Source organism: Strix uralensis, chromosome 1 (assembly GCF_047716275.1).
Source record: "Strix uralensis isolate ZFMK-TIS-50842 chromosome 1, bStrUra1, whole genome shotgun sequence".
Taxonomy (NCBI): Eukaryota; Metazoa; Chordata; class Aves; order Strigiformes; family Strigidae; genus Strix; species Strix uralensis.
Genome location: NC_133972.1, coordinates 50,750,950 through 50,769,946, shown reverse-complemented (window position 1 = coordinate 50,769,946; position 18,997 = coordinate 50,750,950). Strand labels below are relative to the sequence as shown.

Below are 18,997 nucleotides of genomic sequence, written 5' to 3'. Positions count from 1 at the left end.
AAAATAAAATAATAATAAGAATAGCCATTGTTTATTTTTATGCTCTTTTTAAAGAACAATTAAACTTCTTTTTTTTTTTCTCTTCTTTGTAGATACGCTATAAAGAAGAGTTTAAAAAATCTAAAGGCAAGTGCATATTTGTACCTGACACCCCTCAGCTAAAACATGTGAAAAGTCTTGGTGCTTTTATTTCTGAGGTAAGACCTAAAAGTTTGAAGAATTCTCTTTGCTTCTTATCCTTCCTAAAAATCCTTTAAAATTAATATGGTCATTTTTAGCAGGAGAAGGGTGGCTTATTTCAAATAACAATTCTGTTTAAAGCTGAACTTACTTAAATTGCTGTAATTAGTGTATACTGTACACGTGAGTAATATTATAATTTGGAATTATGCAGAACTTTTATTTTGGTTTTCCAAGATGTTTTATTAATGGTTCTGAGGCAGTTCTAGCTATCCCATTTTATGGGTGGATAAACTGAGGAATAGGAAAATGATTTATTTTTCCTTATCCCACAGAGATGAACTTTGCAAATTAGACTTGTGCATAGTTTCTATGCTGTGAAGAATTCACAGCCTGATAACAAAGAGAAGGAGACAAGGAAATTGTTACCATGTTATCACCCCTGTACTCCTTCAGCAAGGGGACTGGGGCAGACATCAGGTCAATGACATCTGCAGGTCGCCTGAGCACTTGCATGCATATATGTGCATACCCATGCCAGAGTGTTTGCATCTTCACATACAAGCACACACATACACACAACTGTAGTGGCAAAGAAAGAATGGAAGCTTCCAAAATGCCAGGGCAGAGTTTACTGCTAGCTCTTTGTGTCTCAGGTACAAGGCATCATAGGATTGCATCTCTGATTGCTTTCCACAGGTGAGAACAGCAGCAGGAATTCTCCCTGACAGAGAGTTGCTTTGGTTAAGGAACTGCTGGTTCTGAGTGATTTTTCTGTCACTGTGGCCCTTGGAAGACTTAAATTTTTGGTGCCTCATTTTTTGTGCTACGTTTATGATTATGATAAAGAACATCCCAATATGTAATTTATATACATTCTGTATTGTGTTTCTGATATACATCAGTTTGCTGTGTGGTTACATTCAATATAAATGCATCTGATGAACATTTTTGTTATATTTATCTTCATATTTACTGAGAAAGAGTGGCATGTCCCAAGGGACATGAATGTGATGAAATTATACTTTCTAAGAGACAGGCTATTGTACTCTACAAAAGCACAATATAGAGAGATTATTTATTAAATCCATTTTCTGATTCCAAAAAAAAGCTGCTAATTATTAGCCAAAGATTTAGAGATTCAAAGATATTTCAAAATTTGAAACCCTGTATGATTCATGTTATCACACTGTTGAGCACTCTGCTTGCTTATTGCAGCGTTACCTGAGACCAGTGATGTGATGGATGGTTTATATTGTAAATTACTGACCTCTAGTGTCTCATAACCTATTTTTGCGAAACTTGAACACTGAAATTCTAAACAGCATGTCTACTGCAGTGAAGAAGAGCCCTCTGTTTTGGGAATCAGATGCTGCAGCAAATTACTGATATATATATAATACATACATATTGATATATTGAAACATATAATACATATGCACATATAATACATATATAGAATACATATGTATATATAATACATACATTCCTGTCCTTTCCAGTTACATTTAATTGCTACTACTTATTAATCAGTAAAATATTTTTTGTGGGCCTCTCACTGCTCCTGTTATGCAAAACTTGGGAAGATGGAAAGAAAAACTAATTTTGGTTTTTGGAAATGATTTAAAAAAGGATGGAAAATAACTGCCTTGCTTATTTTATACCTCCCTCAAAATCACTGAATTTAATTAGGAGATACTTTGCGTTGCTTTGTGAATTAGACATATCCACCTAAAGTATTTTAAAGTTATTATTTAAAGATTTGGTTTTGCTTGAAAGTTCATGACAGCATTAGATTTTTCCAGTTCTGATGGTCTAGGCCATTTTATTTAATAGAAAAAATAGGTAGTATGATTACTGTGTGTTAATTTTTGCATTATATGTCACCTTTTTCTCTCCCCTAGGTGAAGTATAAAGGAGCTGCTAAGAAAGACCTTTCCAACTCTATTTATCAGCAGATGCCAGCCACAATTGACAGTGTATTTGCAAAAGAATTAACACAACTTCAGAGCAAGGTACAATTTTAGAAACACAAAATGGTTTTTAGATGAATTGTGTGACAGAACATAACCAATTTGAACAATATATTTGAACAGATACTTGATTGCCTGCTTGATTTATTTGGATGAGTTTATCATCCAGAGTTTATCACCGTAACTTTTTAACTTCATGAACTACTCACTTTTAAAATGTTCACAATAGTACTTGTTATGTTATTAAATAAAAATTTAAAACCTGCTAGTGCAGGATTCATCAATCCAATAAAATCCATTAGAAATCCATGAATGCAATAAGGAATTATTGAATTCAGTGACATTGCACTGTGTCTGTAGAATAGATGAATCTTATATAACAACCATTTCAGTTTAGGTGTGTTAGCTTTATAAAATGTTTCATGATGAAGGGAAAAAAACCCCAACTTAAATGACTTTTAAAGGCACTTACTGGTAGCAGTAAATGTATTTCTGATGGTCTACATACTACCACTCACAACAAATTTTATAGAATTAAAAATATGAACTCAAGTATATTGAACATAGAGTAAAACACGCAAACAACCAGTAAAATAGTAGATTCCAGTTCAGTTGCCTCCAGGGACTTAAAAATATAATACCCTTAATGTAGGCAGGTGACCCTTCACTTGCATTGATCTCAGTGGAATTGTGAGTGTTAAGTATGTGTAATGTGAATAAAGTTACAGATTTTCATTGTTACTCATGAGAATTACAGCTGATAGATGGTCATGGCTTTCTGTCCACCAAGCATTTCCACTTTTTTCTTGTTTTGCCTTTCTCCTCTCTTAAAGATATTAACTATATATATTTTAATACAGCCAGTCTGTGAACACACTCCTAAATCCATATTATTGATTGTATCTCAATATGCATTCTTCTAATACACTGATTTTTTTTCGAAGAAAGGAAAATATTCATAACAGAAGTAAGCACTGAAATCTCAGGACAGCTTGTGGAGAAATGTTTTCATTTAAAACAATGTGTTATTCAAGGCTATATTAAGCAAATATCGTAACTTAAATTATATTTTAGTTTTCATAATTTGAAATGGAACATATATACACTCAAGTTAAAGCAGCACAGTAGCTGAAATGACATTAATGTGACATTTTGTTGTAAAGTGAATGATTAGAAGAATTACAGTAGAAATAAATTGGGGATTAAACCTGTATAACATTTTTAAACTGTTAACTTGATTTATAAAATATTAGTTAACTAGTTTGCCACAGATTTACTCCTGGATTCATTCCAAATGAGTACATTCTACATTAGTTTACGCAAATGAGGTTAATTAACATAAGTGATGTGGCAGAAAGATAAATAACCAAGACTAAAAATGAAACCATTTGATTCATCAAAAAAACCCTTTTAAGGAAAAGACAGACGTTTTCATCTGATAGTTTTTGAAGGTTTTCTTCAATCATCCAACAGTCATAGAGAAACAAATATGCATATAAGATGAGTTATATTTAAGCAGAAACTTTTCCTCTAAAATTCATACCACCCCCTTAGGAATAGATGCATTATAAATTATAATCTACCATAAAACTTAAAGATACGCTGACACATTTTTCCAACTTGTGGTTACTGTTGCAGTGGACCTGAATTTAATGCTACTTTGAGAGAGATCCTAGGGGATTTTCTAGTGGAAAATCTTCTCTACAGTATTCAAATCTAATCCATATTATGCCCATCACTGTGGTACCTGAGTAGCTAATACAAGAATTTCAGATTTCAACTGGGTCCGGATATGGCAGAGGGGATTTCTGCTGCATCTATCTCACTGGGATTGTAAAATTACAGGTCATCTTTTCAGCGAAGGAGACCATGGGTATGCCGTAGGAAGGAGAGAGAACAGCACCAATTGGCCATTGTGCCAACCCTCCTGCAAAAAGGCTGTTGTAAGCACAGAACTGCAGTCTGTTTCTCAACTACAGCAAGTTGATTTTTAAATAGGTGCTGATTTCCTGAGTGGTGGAAAATATGAGTATGTGTCCTCCTTCCCATCCACATTAGAACAAATTTTCACCTCTGACTCCCTTTACATGCTTCTTGGATGCAAGACTGGGCTTGAATGCTTTTGTAGCCAGATCAAGCAGGTGCTTTCTTGCTCTGTGATGCCATGTTTTTGGCAGGATCCGTAGCCTCATCTGACAAGCAGGTGTGTCGGGACTTCCTAGTGTGGAAGAAAGAGAGCCACTGACTCTCCCTGCTACTGCCTGCTGGCACAGGACTGGTATGCCTCTGCTGGGTGATCTCCTTACACAGGTGTGTCCTTGACAAATGGCCTCTCCCATGATTTGGTGTTTGATCCTGAAATGGTCCTGCTGCACTGCTGCTGCCCAGCAGCTCTGTTTTCAGCCTACCTAGATGTAGCCCAATTTATTAATTTTATACACTGTTTCAGATCACACTCATGATTTAGGAACTTGGAGGCAACTAGGGGAAATTTCCTTTTTCTCAGAAAAAATTATTCCCCATCTATAGCTGCCCTTCACTGTCCTCTGCAGAGCAAACAGACTGCCATAGCACCATTTATCACTTTGGAATGCTTTAACTGATACGTCAATTGTCATTGACTTCAGCAGAGCCAGGACCTCGTTCTGTAGGGTTCCAGCCATACAATGTCAGCACTGACAGGATCTTACTGTAATGGAGAGTACAACACCCTGACAATTGTGGTTCTCCTCCTGTGGAGCTTTCTCCCCATATTGGCTGTATTGATTCATGCTCAATACTTTCTTCAAGATACACAGGAAAGACTAAAACAAGACCACCTCTGTTGGCTTTTGCATAAAGCCCACGTTTGCTCTTTTGTGTTTTATGTAAAACTGGCATGAAGAAGGAAATAAATACCTATAGAGAAGGAAATCCATCTAAAATTTTGACAAAAAAACCATGACACTGTTTATGGGAAAAAAAATGTTTCAGGAGAATGAAAACTAAGTTTCATAGCCCCCCATATTTGAGTGGCTTTTATCAATTTCATTTTTTTCCTCTACGCAGAAGATTTGACTGTTGCCTTCTAAATAGCTTTCTTGAGGGTGAGCAACCAGATTTTCCTCCCTCTCTCTCTTTTGTCATAGCTGTTCCCAGGGTAATCTAGAGAGAGCAGAAGTCCCTGTCCCCACCATGTAACTTCACCCTCCTTGCCAGCCTACAAAAGCTCTCACCAATTTCCTTGTACTCTGCAATGAGAAAATAAAATTGATGACAGCACTCTAGGCAGGGAGCCTTCATTTTGATTTTCCTGAGAGGAAATGGACATTTTTGAGAAAAATTGCAATTTTCCTGTGGAAAATATTTCTGAAGGAAAATTTCTGATCATTGCTAGCTTTCTGCCAAGTCTTTTTCTTGTCTGAAGACCAGTGTACTGAATTCTTCCTTACACAGAACATTTTTTTTAATAAGGTGTCACAAACAATGATAAAGGTATTTAAAATTGCTTGAGGGGGGAACGATGTTGAAAAAAATTAGGCGTTTCATCACTTTTTTCATCACTTTATTTCTGCCATAAGAAGAGATTGCACTGTTTTTCTTCTTATCTGAAAGGAATAATCTAAAGCAAACTGAAGGCAGTTTAATTTTCTCCTTTGCACAGGGCAATATCTCAAATAGTAACTATATGTCAATGCTCAATGGTATTTTCTGTTTGTTTTTGAAGATGATGAGCCAAGTGTGAATCTTAAGCAGTATTTTCAACTTCCAGAGAAAGTTTCAGAGTTTTTCTTACTTGTGGGCAGAATCCTCCTTTTACTTTCATAGATATTTTTTTTTATTATGATAAAGCTATTTTTTTTTGGTGGCTTATGGCATCATTTACAATCATATTACACATTATCAAACCGTTTTATGTAATTCTTCATGGTTTTTTTTATGGTATCAAGTCTCATGTTCAAGATTTGCTCTTTTTTATGGTAGCAGGTATTAGTCTTTTCTGGACTTCTCTGGTTTTGTTTTACACAAACACATCAGATAATTTTATTCTCTATCTAGAGGTAAAATGGTGTTTTCTGTGTTCTTGGACATTTCCTCCTACAAAATCCTAGATTGTGGATTTTAAGTTCAGAGCTCAGCTTACTGGCTATAAAGAGTGATATAAAAGTAACAATTTAATGGTATTTAAAGTATTCCAAAACAGAGAGTCAGTCAGAGTTAAGTTAAAAGAGCACAAAGCCTTCCTTAATGCAGCTTCCTGTTGATGCACTGGTATACAAGAGAGATAAGAAAAATAAAAAATGAGTACTTACAAATTAGTTCAATCTGAAGTCATACCTACTTAAATAATTCACTTGTTTTTCCCGAGATAATAAATGGTGCCACTACAGAGTAGAGGTTGTGTCAGTGACCTATAATACTTGATCTTTCTGTAGAATAGTTTCATACGTAGATCTGATAAAGATAATTCAGTTTAGCTAAAACTTGAAAATTAACATGAAATGAGAAATAAATGTACAGATGCTAACATGTAAAATAATGGTTCTAAGAATATTGATGAAATAATCCTCATAAACATTTTTTCATGCTTCCTTGGAACTAATTTACAGATATGGGAATAGTTCTGCACTAACCTGTCCAAAACTAAACTAGACAGCTATTGAACTCATCTTAGCCTGTGACTACTTCAAGATTACTTAAGTCAGTTAATAAGAATAATGTGAAAAGATAGGAAGAACACAGCTGTCAAATAGCAAGTCAAATAATCCTGCATTAAGCTAAAGAAACAGTCATCTTTCCCCAGGATAGTGGACACTCAGGTATAATTTCTGTTAGTTTTCTCATGTTGGGAGTTGATGTGCTTTTGTTTTTTGATGTCTTGGTTACACAGCCTATTTGCCAACAGAAAAATCTAGATGTTGAACCAGCAAAGTGGCAATGTAATCAGGTATCTGTAAATTAGTAGATTTTGGAAGTAGCTGTACAGGACTGCTTTTCAGAATGGTATTAAGTGGGGAACATCTTAAAAGTGACAATGTGAAGCAGGAGAAGTAGCAAAAGAGTTTTTGTGGCATATGTGTATATAGTAATTACACTTTTGCAGGGTTTCATTTGTTAGTGATGCTTCAGTGTTGTTAAAGATTAATTTGCTTTGCCAGTTGTGAGATGTAATCAGTATAGGGAGGTTATAGACATTTTTTTTGTTTCAATTTGTGTTTGTCTCTCCAGAGGCCTGATCATATTGGATTTACACTGTATAAGGAGATGGCAAATTTTAAGTTTCCTAGTTTGATACTTTCTTTCATATAGTAGCAGTGCAAAAAACCCACCCCTTTTTGTCTTAATCTCTCAGCCTGTATATCATTTTGTAATCTGAGATAGTCAGGGCAGATACTAAAATATTGCCTTGGGCACCCTGATCTGTGACTCAGATGCAATCTTGCTGCCTTAAACACAAACAGATACAACATTTTCTCACAGTTCTAGTGTCCTAAAAGAGTCTGAATCACCGTAGTCGAGAGTTCCCATCTCAAGACTTTCACAGTATTCTTTTATTTCTATCAAGGGTTTTAGTTTCAAATCCTTCTCCTCCTGATCAGCTTTCAATCTTATTTAGTATTTGCTGTTTTCTTGGGGATTATTTTAATGCTTGCTCCTGAGAGCTATTAGAAAATGAATTTTCTTTCTGCTTGCTGCTTCTTCAGGCATCAAAACCTGGTGAATTTTCTTAATGTAAGCGTAAAAGCTTCTGACAAGGATAAGGGCAAGATCAGCTTTTCAGGCTTTTTTAGTATGTGAGTGTGTGTATATGTAAGTATAACACAGTACGGAGAAAGCTGGATGAATGCCCAACATTGAGCTCAGTTTCTATTAAAAAAAAAAAAATTGTTTATAAACTCACAATCCAATTCCTTTTTCCTTTACCATGACGACAATTGAATATAAATATTATTTTTCTTTGTGAACCTGAGGGCTGGTCAAAATGTGTATGGTGATAGTAATTTCCTAACAGTGGAAGAAATGGGCTATGAGTATTTCATGTAAACCTGTTTATTTATGAGGAACGCACAAAATTTTTTTTTTTCTCCTGAAAACAGGAGAAAAAAAAAGGAAACCTGGAATAGTTACTTAGCTGATAGATTCAAGTGTGTTTTGAGCAAAAAAAGCTTTCACTTATGTTTTTTCCTGGGCTGTCTTCTCACCTTAAGGTTAATTTTCTGTTTCTGTGTATTTCTTTTTCTTCCCCCTGTCTACTCATACCTCTGTTGCAATAACAGGCTCAGAGAAGTCTCTCCTCTGACTGTGCCTCATGTGTCTCTGTTTTGGTTGGAAGTTCCTGTCGTTTCAGGGTTCACGTTCCATTAGAGAGCTTAATTATTTATTACATTTCTTCCTGAATACAGGCATACTACAACACTAGGTTTAACCCAGCTCATATTATTATACCTGCTCTGCTGAGGTCACAAAAGTATGATGTTGCTCTTTTCAGGTTCTCTATAAACAAAAACATGATGCTGAGAAAGGAACTTCCGATTATGCACATATGATGGAGCCTCCAGATATTAAGCATGCCATGGAAGTCAGTAAATACCAGAGTGATGTAAGTACTCCTCCATCTGAAATGAATTTGTTTGGTTTGGGTAGATACATCTGTTACAGCTAACTGAAATGAATTGGGCATGGAATATTTTCATATTTCATTAGTTGGTATTTTTTACATTATTTGCTCTGAAATAATTTGGGATACGATGTGTGTATAAAATATGCTACAAGTAATGATATGTGACTTTTATTATAAATTGCAGTGGAAAGCAGTTATTGTTTATTAGTATTAACTGTTATTAAGTGCTATCAGTTTAAAATAAAATTATAAACACAGGTTCTCCGAATGCATGTGTACCTACTTGTACTTTAAAAGTGTATAAAGCTCTTTATTTACATGAACACCATCATGGTTTCAGTGTCTTACACTGTCAACACTTGGATAGTTCTTCAAGGTTTCTGTATAGAGGAGAGAAGGCAGCTGTTTCTGCCCTGCTTTTGCACACTTTTATGCACATGAATAACTTTATTCCTATCTCATGAATACATATCAAATGAGTTTCAAAAAACAATTTATGACTTACTTGACAGAATCTGAGCCATAGAGTTCAGTTTGATGCCTGGTACTAGTTTATACCATTGACCAAACTATCTGTTCTGTAGATTTCCTTAGATAATTTACAAATAATTTAGAGTATTTAGCAATATTTTTAAAGTTGGCTGCTTTTTTTTATCCCCCAGCTGCTTGTTAACTTCTTTAAGTTCTTTAGGCTTTCACAATATAAAAGCCAAATAATAGTATTTACATTTTTTATTTATATTTATTAGTATCAAGTCAGGTTTGATTTTATAGCTAGTTTACACTAGCTCAGTGCACCATTGCTGGGGGCAGAAATGCTACCAAGATTGGTGTCTTGAATGATACAAACACAACTTTGAAGAAAAATGTATGTTATTTTTAGGTTTGGTAAAAGCTTACTTAGGAGAAAAGTAAATTTTAGGGGAAGATTGGCTAAAATAGTGAGGTCATTTTAAAGGGTGCACAAAACCAGTAAGAACAGCTGACGTAAATGCCTTTAAAGTTATGATTCATTTCCATTCTTCTTAGGTAACCAAGTCAAGTCAGGTAGGTGTGTGACCTTGTTTCTTAGATAAACGGGATATTTGTTTACTGCTAACAATGTAGAAAACAAAGCTCGGGTGTTCATTTTGAATTATTTTGAATTTACCCTATCTTCCCTACTGACAGTGTAACAAACACTCTTAGGTTATGTAGGCTGAAAACTAAATGTCAGTGTTAGATGTATGTCCGTGTGTGCAGAATCTTGACAGCTGGCTGCTGATTAAAAGGCTGCTAGAAGACTTCAGGGAAGCATTATGTTTGAAGAATAACTTTTTCTTCTGCTGGGAAATACCTGCGTTGGAACTCCCAGCAGTAATTTGCAACCTGCCTTGATTACAGAATTCCCTCTTCCTGTCAAACTCTGTCCATCTCTGCTGTTGGAAGCATCAGGATATCAGATTGACTGGTAGGAGCTGGGAATGTGAACTCTCCCCATAAGCAAGAGGTTTTTTTACCTAGCAGTAGGAATGATGGTGGACTACTAGAGAAGGAGATGGGAATCCCTCTCAGAGAAAGTGGTGGGACCAGGAGGAATAAGAGATGGATTTCTGAATTAAATTCATCATGATCTGAGGATTAGTATGCTAGCTCAAAACCCATTCCCCTTCTACATTTGTACATCACCTGCTAACAGAATTAAGGAGAGCAGGTTACAGATGTGAGAGTAAATGAAATTCAGTTGTTTCATCTTCTTTCACCCTTAAAGCAAGGAAAAAAACCGAAATGAAGGCAAACCTAGGAGGGAAGGATGTTTTGATAAAAGAACTTTTAACAGCATGTTAAAAATAATGAAAAAATATGAAGGAAATTATTTTCAGCCTGAGCAAACTTCAAAAAAATCAAACAAACCCTCCGTATCCAGCATAAAACTCTAACCGGTTAGTTTCATCTGTTTAAGAACAGATCCTTTCTGGCTGCTCATGGGGAGCTGCAGTGCAATGGGGATATATCTTTTATCACACATAAAGGAGAAAGTTGTGTAAGTCAAGTTATTGTTCAGTGGAGTTACACAGCTCCTGTGGGTAATTGTTTGGGCACCATGGTGAATAGCTGCAGATTTCTTGTTTTGTAAGTACAGGTTTAATTAAGAGCCGCGTGAGTTTTCATCTTTGAGTCAGAGTGTGGAATGGTGAGCATCCCAAATGTTGAGCATTTGTCTTTCCAAACTATTTTAGGCTATTTGTAGAATCACAGCTTTGAAAGTGTAGGGAAAAGAAGAGGGAAACTACTGGGGGAATAGAAGGACAAAGCTCTTTTATCCACCACTCAGTACAGTATACCTATGGGAGCAGAACGCGTGTTTACCTACAATACTCTGCCAACTCAATTCAACCTTTACATGCAGGGTTTGCATCTAATAGGATTAGGATGTGTTCAAGACTATTTACTCAGCCTTAAAATAAGGCTGACATTTATACTCAACTCTGTGAAATGTGCAATTTCCTTCAAAAATTAAGACTGTATTCAACTTACAATGCATTTGTGTTGACATTTTGAAACTGTCATGTGCTGCAGGCCTTCACACCACTTTGAATATCATTAACATGCTCTGTAAGTGTGGGCTGAAGCTGCGTAATAGGGAAATACTGTAAAATCTCCTGAACAATGTGATCATGTATAGGAAGAATATTTTTCTCTTCTTCATACTTAGACTGAAGAAAATTGCTCTCAAAAGAAGAAAAGTGACTTTTTTAATGATAGGGAATTTACTTGAAAAATAATTTAAATACTACGTAATACTTGAATGAAAGCATGTTTATCCAGACTAGACTACTTTTCTCTATAAATTGCGGTTTTGTTTTGTGAAGTGAATGTTAATGATGTGACTTTGGCACACAAAGGCATTTGGGGAAGAGTGAACTAGGGATCATCAGTCTACTTTATGTCTGTGCTCAGCTGATGTCGTTTAGCTCATCTGGAAGTTTCCAAACTCAGGACCAAAACTAGGTGGTGGCCCTTAGAAAACTGTCTGGTCACAAAATAGTGGTTCACCTTATGTGTAGCTGAGAATCACATGGGTAGAAGAAAGTATTTGAACAGTGAAATGACATGACAATTAAGTTTCTAAAGCAAAGGAAACACTTTCCGCATTGTGCCTGGGTAGAAGCTGCACATAGCATTTGATGAAGGTACTCAAAGCTGTGGATCACAATTTTGTCTTGTTTCATGATCAGGTCTGTCACTGGGCATTATGAATAGCAAAACAATGTTAAGTATTTCTACAGCAATTTTTATGTTCCACTTGGTTAAAATTACTGATTCTCCTCACAGCATTACATTGTATGAAATAAGGAAGTAGTGTTCTGATTTTACAACTAAGAAAACTGCAATAGATTCATCTGTGAACATTTAAAAAGCACTTTGCAGATCTGAGGTTGGAGCCCTGGTGTCTTTTCTCTTACGCCTGTGTACAAAACAGCGCTGCTTTTAAAATGTTAGTTGACAGTTGAGCAAAATTTTGATGCATATGTATGCTCTTTGCAGTCCGTATGATGTAATTTATAATGTATCACTCACCATCTGAATCTGAATATTTAAGAAGTCTATATTGTCTTAAGAGTAAGCTGCTTTTTCATGTTCAGGATATTGTGCAATCACAATCCACACAGAAAAAGTTTACAATCTTTCTGATAAGACCAAATCAGCTGCTCTTAAAGTTGATGTGCTTAAACACCATCAATAACATACTAAAATGTCCATGTTTGTTTTGATGCAGATCATGTTAAAGTCAAACTTCTCCTGGCTCTCTGTTCAGCATCTGCATTAAAAAAATCACCTTTCACTGACTAACTTTCTGCTGACAGTGGTTGTCAACAGCATGTCCCCCTGGACCACTTCCAACTGGTGCTGAAAATGATGTGTTTACTCCTGATGTAATTGGGACCAATCAATTTTCAAGCCCATTACTGGAAAGGATGACTGCATCAATCTGTAATGGGTCAGAAATGTGTTTGTCTCTTCTACACGAGCCGGGAAACAGTTTTCAACACCATTTGAGTGGGGATCAGAAAAGCTGTTGCCAATGATGATTGTCACCAACTAGTCATTTTCTTAGTGTTGATGTACCCCAAAGTGCAGATGAGAGAAAAGGGGGTAGAGACACAGCTGACAGGCCATTAGTTAGTGGACTTGCAGCTCTTAGAAAATACTAAGCCGGGACAAACAGTAAGAGACTAATGCTCTTGCAGATAGGTGTGCCCAGCTCCTTGCTGATTTGTGTGGGTGCATCTCAAGAGGGCAAAATGTGTTCACAGCTGCTTGTGCATATTTTAATAATTTATTGCCTATAGATTGGAATAGTTTTGGAATTGGAACAGGGAAGAAGACAAAAGATTGCAGGAAAGGTCCGTGTCCTTTAAAACTAGGTGTGCTTGGGTCACCACGTAGCAGAAGTTTCCATTTGTTGATTGACAACCTGAGATGTTTTGCAGTGTTTTTAGAAATCTGTTTACTTTGCAGCATTGTAGTGCATTCCAATGCATTGGTACCATCATGAAAGGTGAAGCATCTTCAGGACCCTCAGCTGGAGTAAATAGACTGACGTGTTTATCCTCATTGGACCTTATGTCTTTTTAAATAAGAGCTGGAGGTTTGCCCCTATTAAAATTAGTATACTAATCATGAGCAAGGCCTGAATATTTTCCATGCTTTGCAAAAACTAGTGGCAATTCAGAGTATGTCATCACATTTAGGATTAAAGACAAGAAATGGCTTTTGTTCAGAATATCTTTTTTTAAAAAATACTCAACAATGTAACCACTTTTAATTGAAATTTCAAGCTGGGGTAGAAAAACACTTTATTTGGTATTTGTAATTTACTATTTGCAGCTTAAAAACCAGAGATGGTACGGGTTTTTTCCCCTTTTTGCCCTGCTTATTTCTCATTTGCATTTCCCACTCGTCTGCTGTAACTCTCCATTTAGGTCTTTCAACTGCTCTTAAGTTGTCAGTATCTCAGTTACATTTTCCTATGCAAAGGCCAGTTTGAGCAGATATTTCATAGACCCGTGGTCCTCATAAAAAGGAGCAATTCTTGAGCCTTTGGTGATGTTTTTTGGTAGACCCTGAGCAACGCTTTGAAGTGAAGGTTGAGTAAGGGTAATGCCTGGAGGTTCCAGTAAGGGTTTCAGCCTCTCGGTAAGGAGCTGAACGAACTCAGGAGAAAAGATGGCCCCTTCCTGGGGTGCTTCTGTTGTTTCCTTTCTTTTGTTGCTTGACCAGGCTTTGTTTTCTATTCCCCCTCTCGCAGTCTTCTCTATTTTCCATCTTCTTGGTGCCCATGGGTGCACACACCAAGCTGGTTGCTTTGCCCTGTCTACATCTGTTCCCCTGATCTCTTGGAATAGCTCTGGTTTTACTGTTCTACCGTAGCACTATTAAAAAAAAAAATCACTAGATGGAACAGAATAGCAGCTGTGTAATAGAGGCCAGCACACTGTCCCAATGGGAAAGGGTCAGCATCCAGGGATTGAGGTTATTCAGGAAATGGGAAACATATTTTTTCTTTCTTTGGCCTACCTCTGACAAACTACTGTTCTGCTGCATAACATTTTTATTCTCACCGGAGTATGACAAGCTGCAGAATGGAGCAAATATATATTGCAGACATTTGTAAAATGCTAGATGACTTTCCCTCAGACATAAGTAATAGGTATACTGGTTTAGGTGAAGGAAGAATAATAATTCACTCAGGAAAAGCTATAGCAATTGGCCTTGCATCTAATATAATTGGAAATGGTGAAATATAAAGGACTGTCACTGTCTTATTTCCCCCCCCTTTCCCCCTGAAATTAACCACAATCCATTATTTCATGTACTATATGATCATGTCATTTGGGAGCAATAAGTGACCACATTTCCTCAACTTTATCACCACTATTCTTGATTCTCTGTTGTTAAATTCACTCCATTCCTAATTTCTATTTTGAGCACATATGCTGGCCTTTAATTTGCAATTTACATGGATGATAGGGTGCTATTCAGAAACCTGTTTCTTGCTGCCTTTGTGGTTTTCACCTCACCTCATGTGGTCATTAGGATGAACAGCATATAATTAACTAAATTCATGTAAAGCCCTGAATTGCAAATGCTTGTCTGTACATCTAGTTTCTTAAAAAAATAGAGGAAATCTAAACCTAACCAAAACAAAACTTCTAGTGGTTTAAACAAAGTGTAAGAATCAGTTTCTGTTTTCTTGGTAGGTGATACTTTGGGCTGTATTCATCTAAACTATTTATTTATTTATTTTATCAGTGATTACACTTGTGTGTCACTCATTGTAGCTTAAAAATTATAAGATCTATTTGTGGGCAAGCAGCCAACAGTGAAGCCTATTTAGCTTGTCTACTTAGCTGAAGCCATATGGACACAAAATTACTTTCCTGTTGCCTGTAAAATATTTGCCAAAAAGTAAGATTTTTTTTTCTTTTCTTTTTACAATAAAATTATGTTTTTACAGACAAATTATGTTTGTTGTTGAGTGCTGCAGTTTGAGTTTGTTGCGTTGTACCCAGAGTGAAACTTTGCATTGGAAATAGGAGCTAGATGTGGAGGTTGTAAGTGAAGCTTCAAGCTGAGGACTTTCTTGATTGTGAAATACTATCTTTAGAGATTGATTAACTTTGTTAAACAGCAGAAGAAAATCTAACAGACTGTCCCGTAAAGCAGGAATTATTCTGATACTATTTCCTGTAGACTTTTATTTTATGTTTTCTAACTTTTGCCTGAGACTTCAATTTGTCAGTGACTTTTGAATACCAGGGACGATTTTCGTAATCATTCAGAATAATTCAGTAAGACAGCTCTTGGAAATTAGTTTAGATTGGCACATGTACTACAGCAAGGGAGAGGAGAAAGTCTACAGACCCTGAAGAGGGAAAAGAAGGATAACTTGTGGTCTCGGAGCTCTGTAACGTCCCTGAGGTCTGTGCTGTTCCTGTGATTGCTTTGCTAAATGGAGAATGTTTGGACTCTCCTACCTGTGGTTTACCCTTCTGGCCAAAGTTTTCTGAGCCCATTCATTAAGTCGTGGCTTTTGCACAAACAGAAAGATTCAGTCTTGTACTCCACATGCTGGAACACTCAGCCTTCTTGTTCCCGTGATTGTGTAAAGGAGCAGATAAGTGGGGTTGCTGGGAGTGGGGGATGCTGTGGTGGAGTTGTGTCATTGAATTACATACCAGCTACATGGCTGCCTATTACTAAGATGTTCACTGTGGTAGAATTACAGTTTCTGTTCAGCGTAGCTGCAATCTGCTAGGCTGTGGTGCTCAGTATCATAGGGGGGTTAGTTTATATTAAAAAGGGTACAGCATGGAAAAAATGCTGTACTCAGAAGTCATCTGAAATTTAATGATAAAACCTCATATTTGGGTCTTCGCAGTGTTATGCTTCTAAGCAAAACCATCTTTCATTTTAATATTGTCTTTTGTGCTTCTGAATTTCTTCCTTATCCTGTTAACCTGTGTGTGTGTGTTTTACTAAATAATCCCTGTCAAGCAGGACTATGTTGGAATAAGTCAGACAGAGTTCTATTGAATTTGATGGCTGAGTTGTTAACTCATTCAAAGCTTCAAACATTTTTGTTTACTTATTTTAAACAAAACTGTTTTTTGTTTGACAGGTATCCTATAAGAAGGATGTGCAAGATACTCATAGATACACTGAAGTGCTGAACAGGCCAGACATAAAAATAGCAACTGAGATAACAAAGATAATAAGTGATGTATGTTCTCATGTTACTCGTATTTTTTAGACATGTTGTTTTATTTATTCCAATTTCAGTCAGGTTGTTTAGAATGCTGCTGAAATTCTCAAATGTCTTGAGCAGAGAACCTGCAACCCCAAATCTGTTATGGAGGTTTGATTAAAAAAACCCAAACAACCCCTTGCCAGGTGTGTTAGAAAGTTACAGGTTTCTTCTGTTTTGATGTTGACAGCATGACCTTTGCAACTATTGGTCATTGATCTAACGACAACATAAGGCTTACTAAAGTTGATTTTGTTTCAGCTTTATTCATGATAACCAGTCTCAAAATAAGTCATATGCTCGTATACTATACTGCGCTTCAGAAGACATACCAAGCCTTTTTTTCACCTCGGTACAAGAGAAACTCGCATCCCAGGACTCCCCTTCCTCCTCCCGTCTGAGCCGGCAGCGACAGGGAAATGCAATTCCCCACTGTCCTTCTGAGAGTGTGCAAACACGCTGCTTCTTGCATGGGGGCTCTCCTTCCCGAACACCCCTCTCAAATTCTTTGCCCTCCCACCATGACATCTGCTAATGGATAGGTCAAGGAGCAGTTTGAGAAGCAGCAGTGTGTGATGCAATTTAATACTTTATTGTAGACAAGTCAAACAACATATATATATTAAAAGCCCTGAGCCACGATTTGAAGTAACTGCTAATAGTTTAGTGTGAGACTGACTAGGCACCTATGGAGAGACAGTTTTAAGAGACCTGAGATTCACCTTTGACTATTCCGAATTTTCTGAAAACCAAGAACTTACTACCGAGTCTCACGTTCAACACCCAAATTTACTAATTGCTGTTCAAGCCCTCTTTCAGTTAGAGCGGCTTTGGGAGTTTTATTTCTGTCAGTCAGTCTGTTGTTACAATGTGTCCTTGCTGATTCACAGTGCCTGAGCAATGCAAGAAGCCTATTTTAGGCAATTGGTAATTTAGTTTGTGATACCTCAAAGCACTATTGTTGATTCATCTGTGCTGTTTTCTAATGCATTGTGGAAAAAAATTGTAGGAATTTGCATGGGAGGCAGTTCAGCTGGAAAGATCATGTAACATCAACATTGTGGGACTAATTTCGCTCTGTTACACCAATGCAACCTCACTGACACTGAGCAAGATTGCGGTGGTAAAACTGAAAGTGGAATTTGACCTTACATTTAAAAAAATCTGCTCCTCAGTCTAGTTTTGTTTCAAGACTGTTTTCAGCTGCTACAAATAATCCTGTGTAAACTGCAGACCGTGTAGTAAAATGCTGAGCTACTGTAACTCATTCTGCCTTGATTGGGAGAACAATATTTCTCAGGCTTAAGCTATGTATTTGGTTAAAGTTGAATTTTGTGAATGCTGTGCATTGTGTTTTACAATAAATAAATACTATGTTGTTAAGGAGCTGAAGCCTGAGAAAGGCTTTCTTCAGAGATGATTAGAACAGTAGTGTCAATGCAGATCACTAAATGAGACTTTTTCCACTAGTTTTAATGCTTACATTTCTCTTGATAAAACAAAAGCAAACAATTTAATAGTGATTCATATTCTTTTTTTTAAGGCTGAGTACAAGAGAGGAAGGGGAGAGATGAATAAGGAGCCTGCTGTACTTGGAAGACCAGATTTTGAACATGCTAAAGGAGTTTCAAAACTGTTAAGCCAAGTAAGATTCTCTGTCATTTTACAATGACTTCATTCAGATATCTCGTTCCCAGTAATGCAAGAAAATATTTAGATTTTTAGATGATTATCTCTAATTGCATGAAGATTATGTTCTCAAACTTTTCATATAGTATTGCAGTGACTGGTAAATTTAAGATTTTTAGGAAACAGAATATACATTTTAATGCAAAAATACAATGAACTTTGACTGCTACAGCTCGTCTTTAGTGGAGATGGTGTATATTTATACAGATTATCTAGGATTTCTAAAATATTAACTGTATGTAATTTAGAGGCAAATTTTGCTACTCATTCAGTTTGAGTGGAACCTTACCCTGTGATTAATCCCACTGAAGTAACTAGGGTCTTTTGTGTAACTGCTTGCTAATGTGAGTAATGGGATCTGAATTTAGCCTGACATGTAAACCACCCGCCTTCCCTCCCCCTGAAACTGAACCTTTTATGTCCTACTTTCTGTTACATATTAACCTAAAAAAAAAAAAAAAAGAAAAAAAAGAAGAAAAATGGAGGGATTACTTTAGTCCATAACTAAAAGAAAGCTGAAAACACAAATATTCCCTCTTTTCCTCTTATGATCTTCTACTCATAAGATCTATGCATAAGACTCTACTACAGATCAGCCTGACATCGTGAAGAGGGATTTTTGACTGCTGACCCATTGTTTTTTTTCTTTTTTTCTTTTTTCTGGAGTAGTTCTTTAACAGTGCCTTGCATAATCCTAACTAGTAATCCTGTCAGGCTACACTTAGAGCTTTTGTAAACCCAGGAACAAATTCTGCCCTGCTG

At 36.4% G+C, this 18,997-nt stretch overlaps 1 protein-coding gene across 10 annotated transcripts in view; it reads left to right on the top strand.

The window, feature by feature from the left end:
• NEBL (nebulette) overlaps nt 1–18,997 on the top strand; it is a 270,414-nt gene that overhangs the window by 181,192 nt on the left and 70,225 nt on the right. For 8 of the 10 annotated variants that reach the window (XM_074865755.1, XM_074865774.1, XM_074865765.1 and 5 more), the window contains 5 exons: nt 93–197; nt 2,085–2,195; nt 8,623–8,733; nt 16,421–16,522; nt 18,090–18,191. The exons of the other annotated variants lie outside the window; for them this stretch is intronic. In XM_074865755.1, coding sequence (XP_074721856.1) covers nt 93–197; nt 2,085–2,195; nt 8,623–8,733; nt 16,421–16,522; nt 18,090–18,191 — 531 coding nt within the window. The remainder of the gene's footprint in view (nt 1–92; nt 198–2,084; nt 2,196–8,622; nt 8,734–16,420; nt 16,523–18,089; nt 18,192–18,997) is intronic. 10 annotated transcript variants of the gene reach the window in all.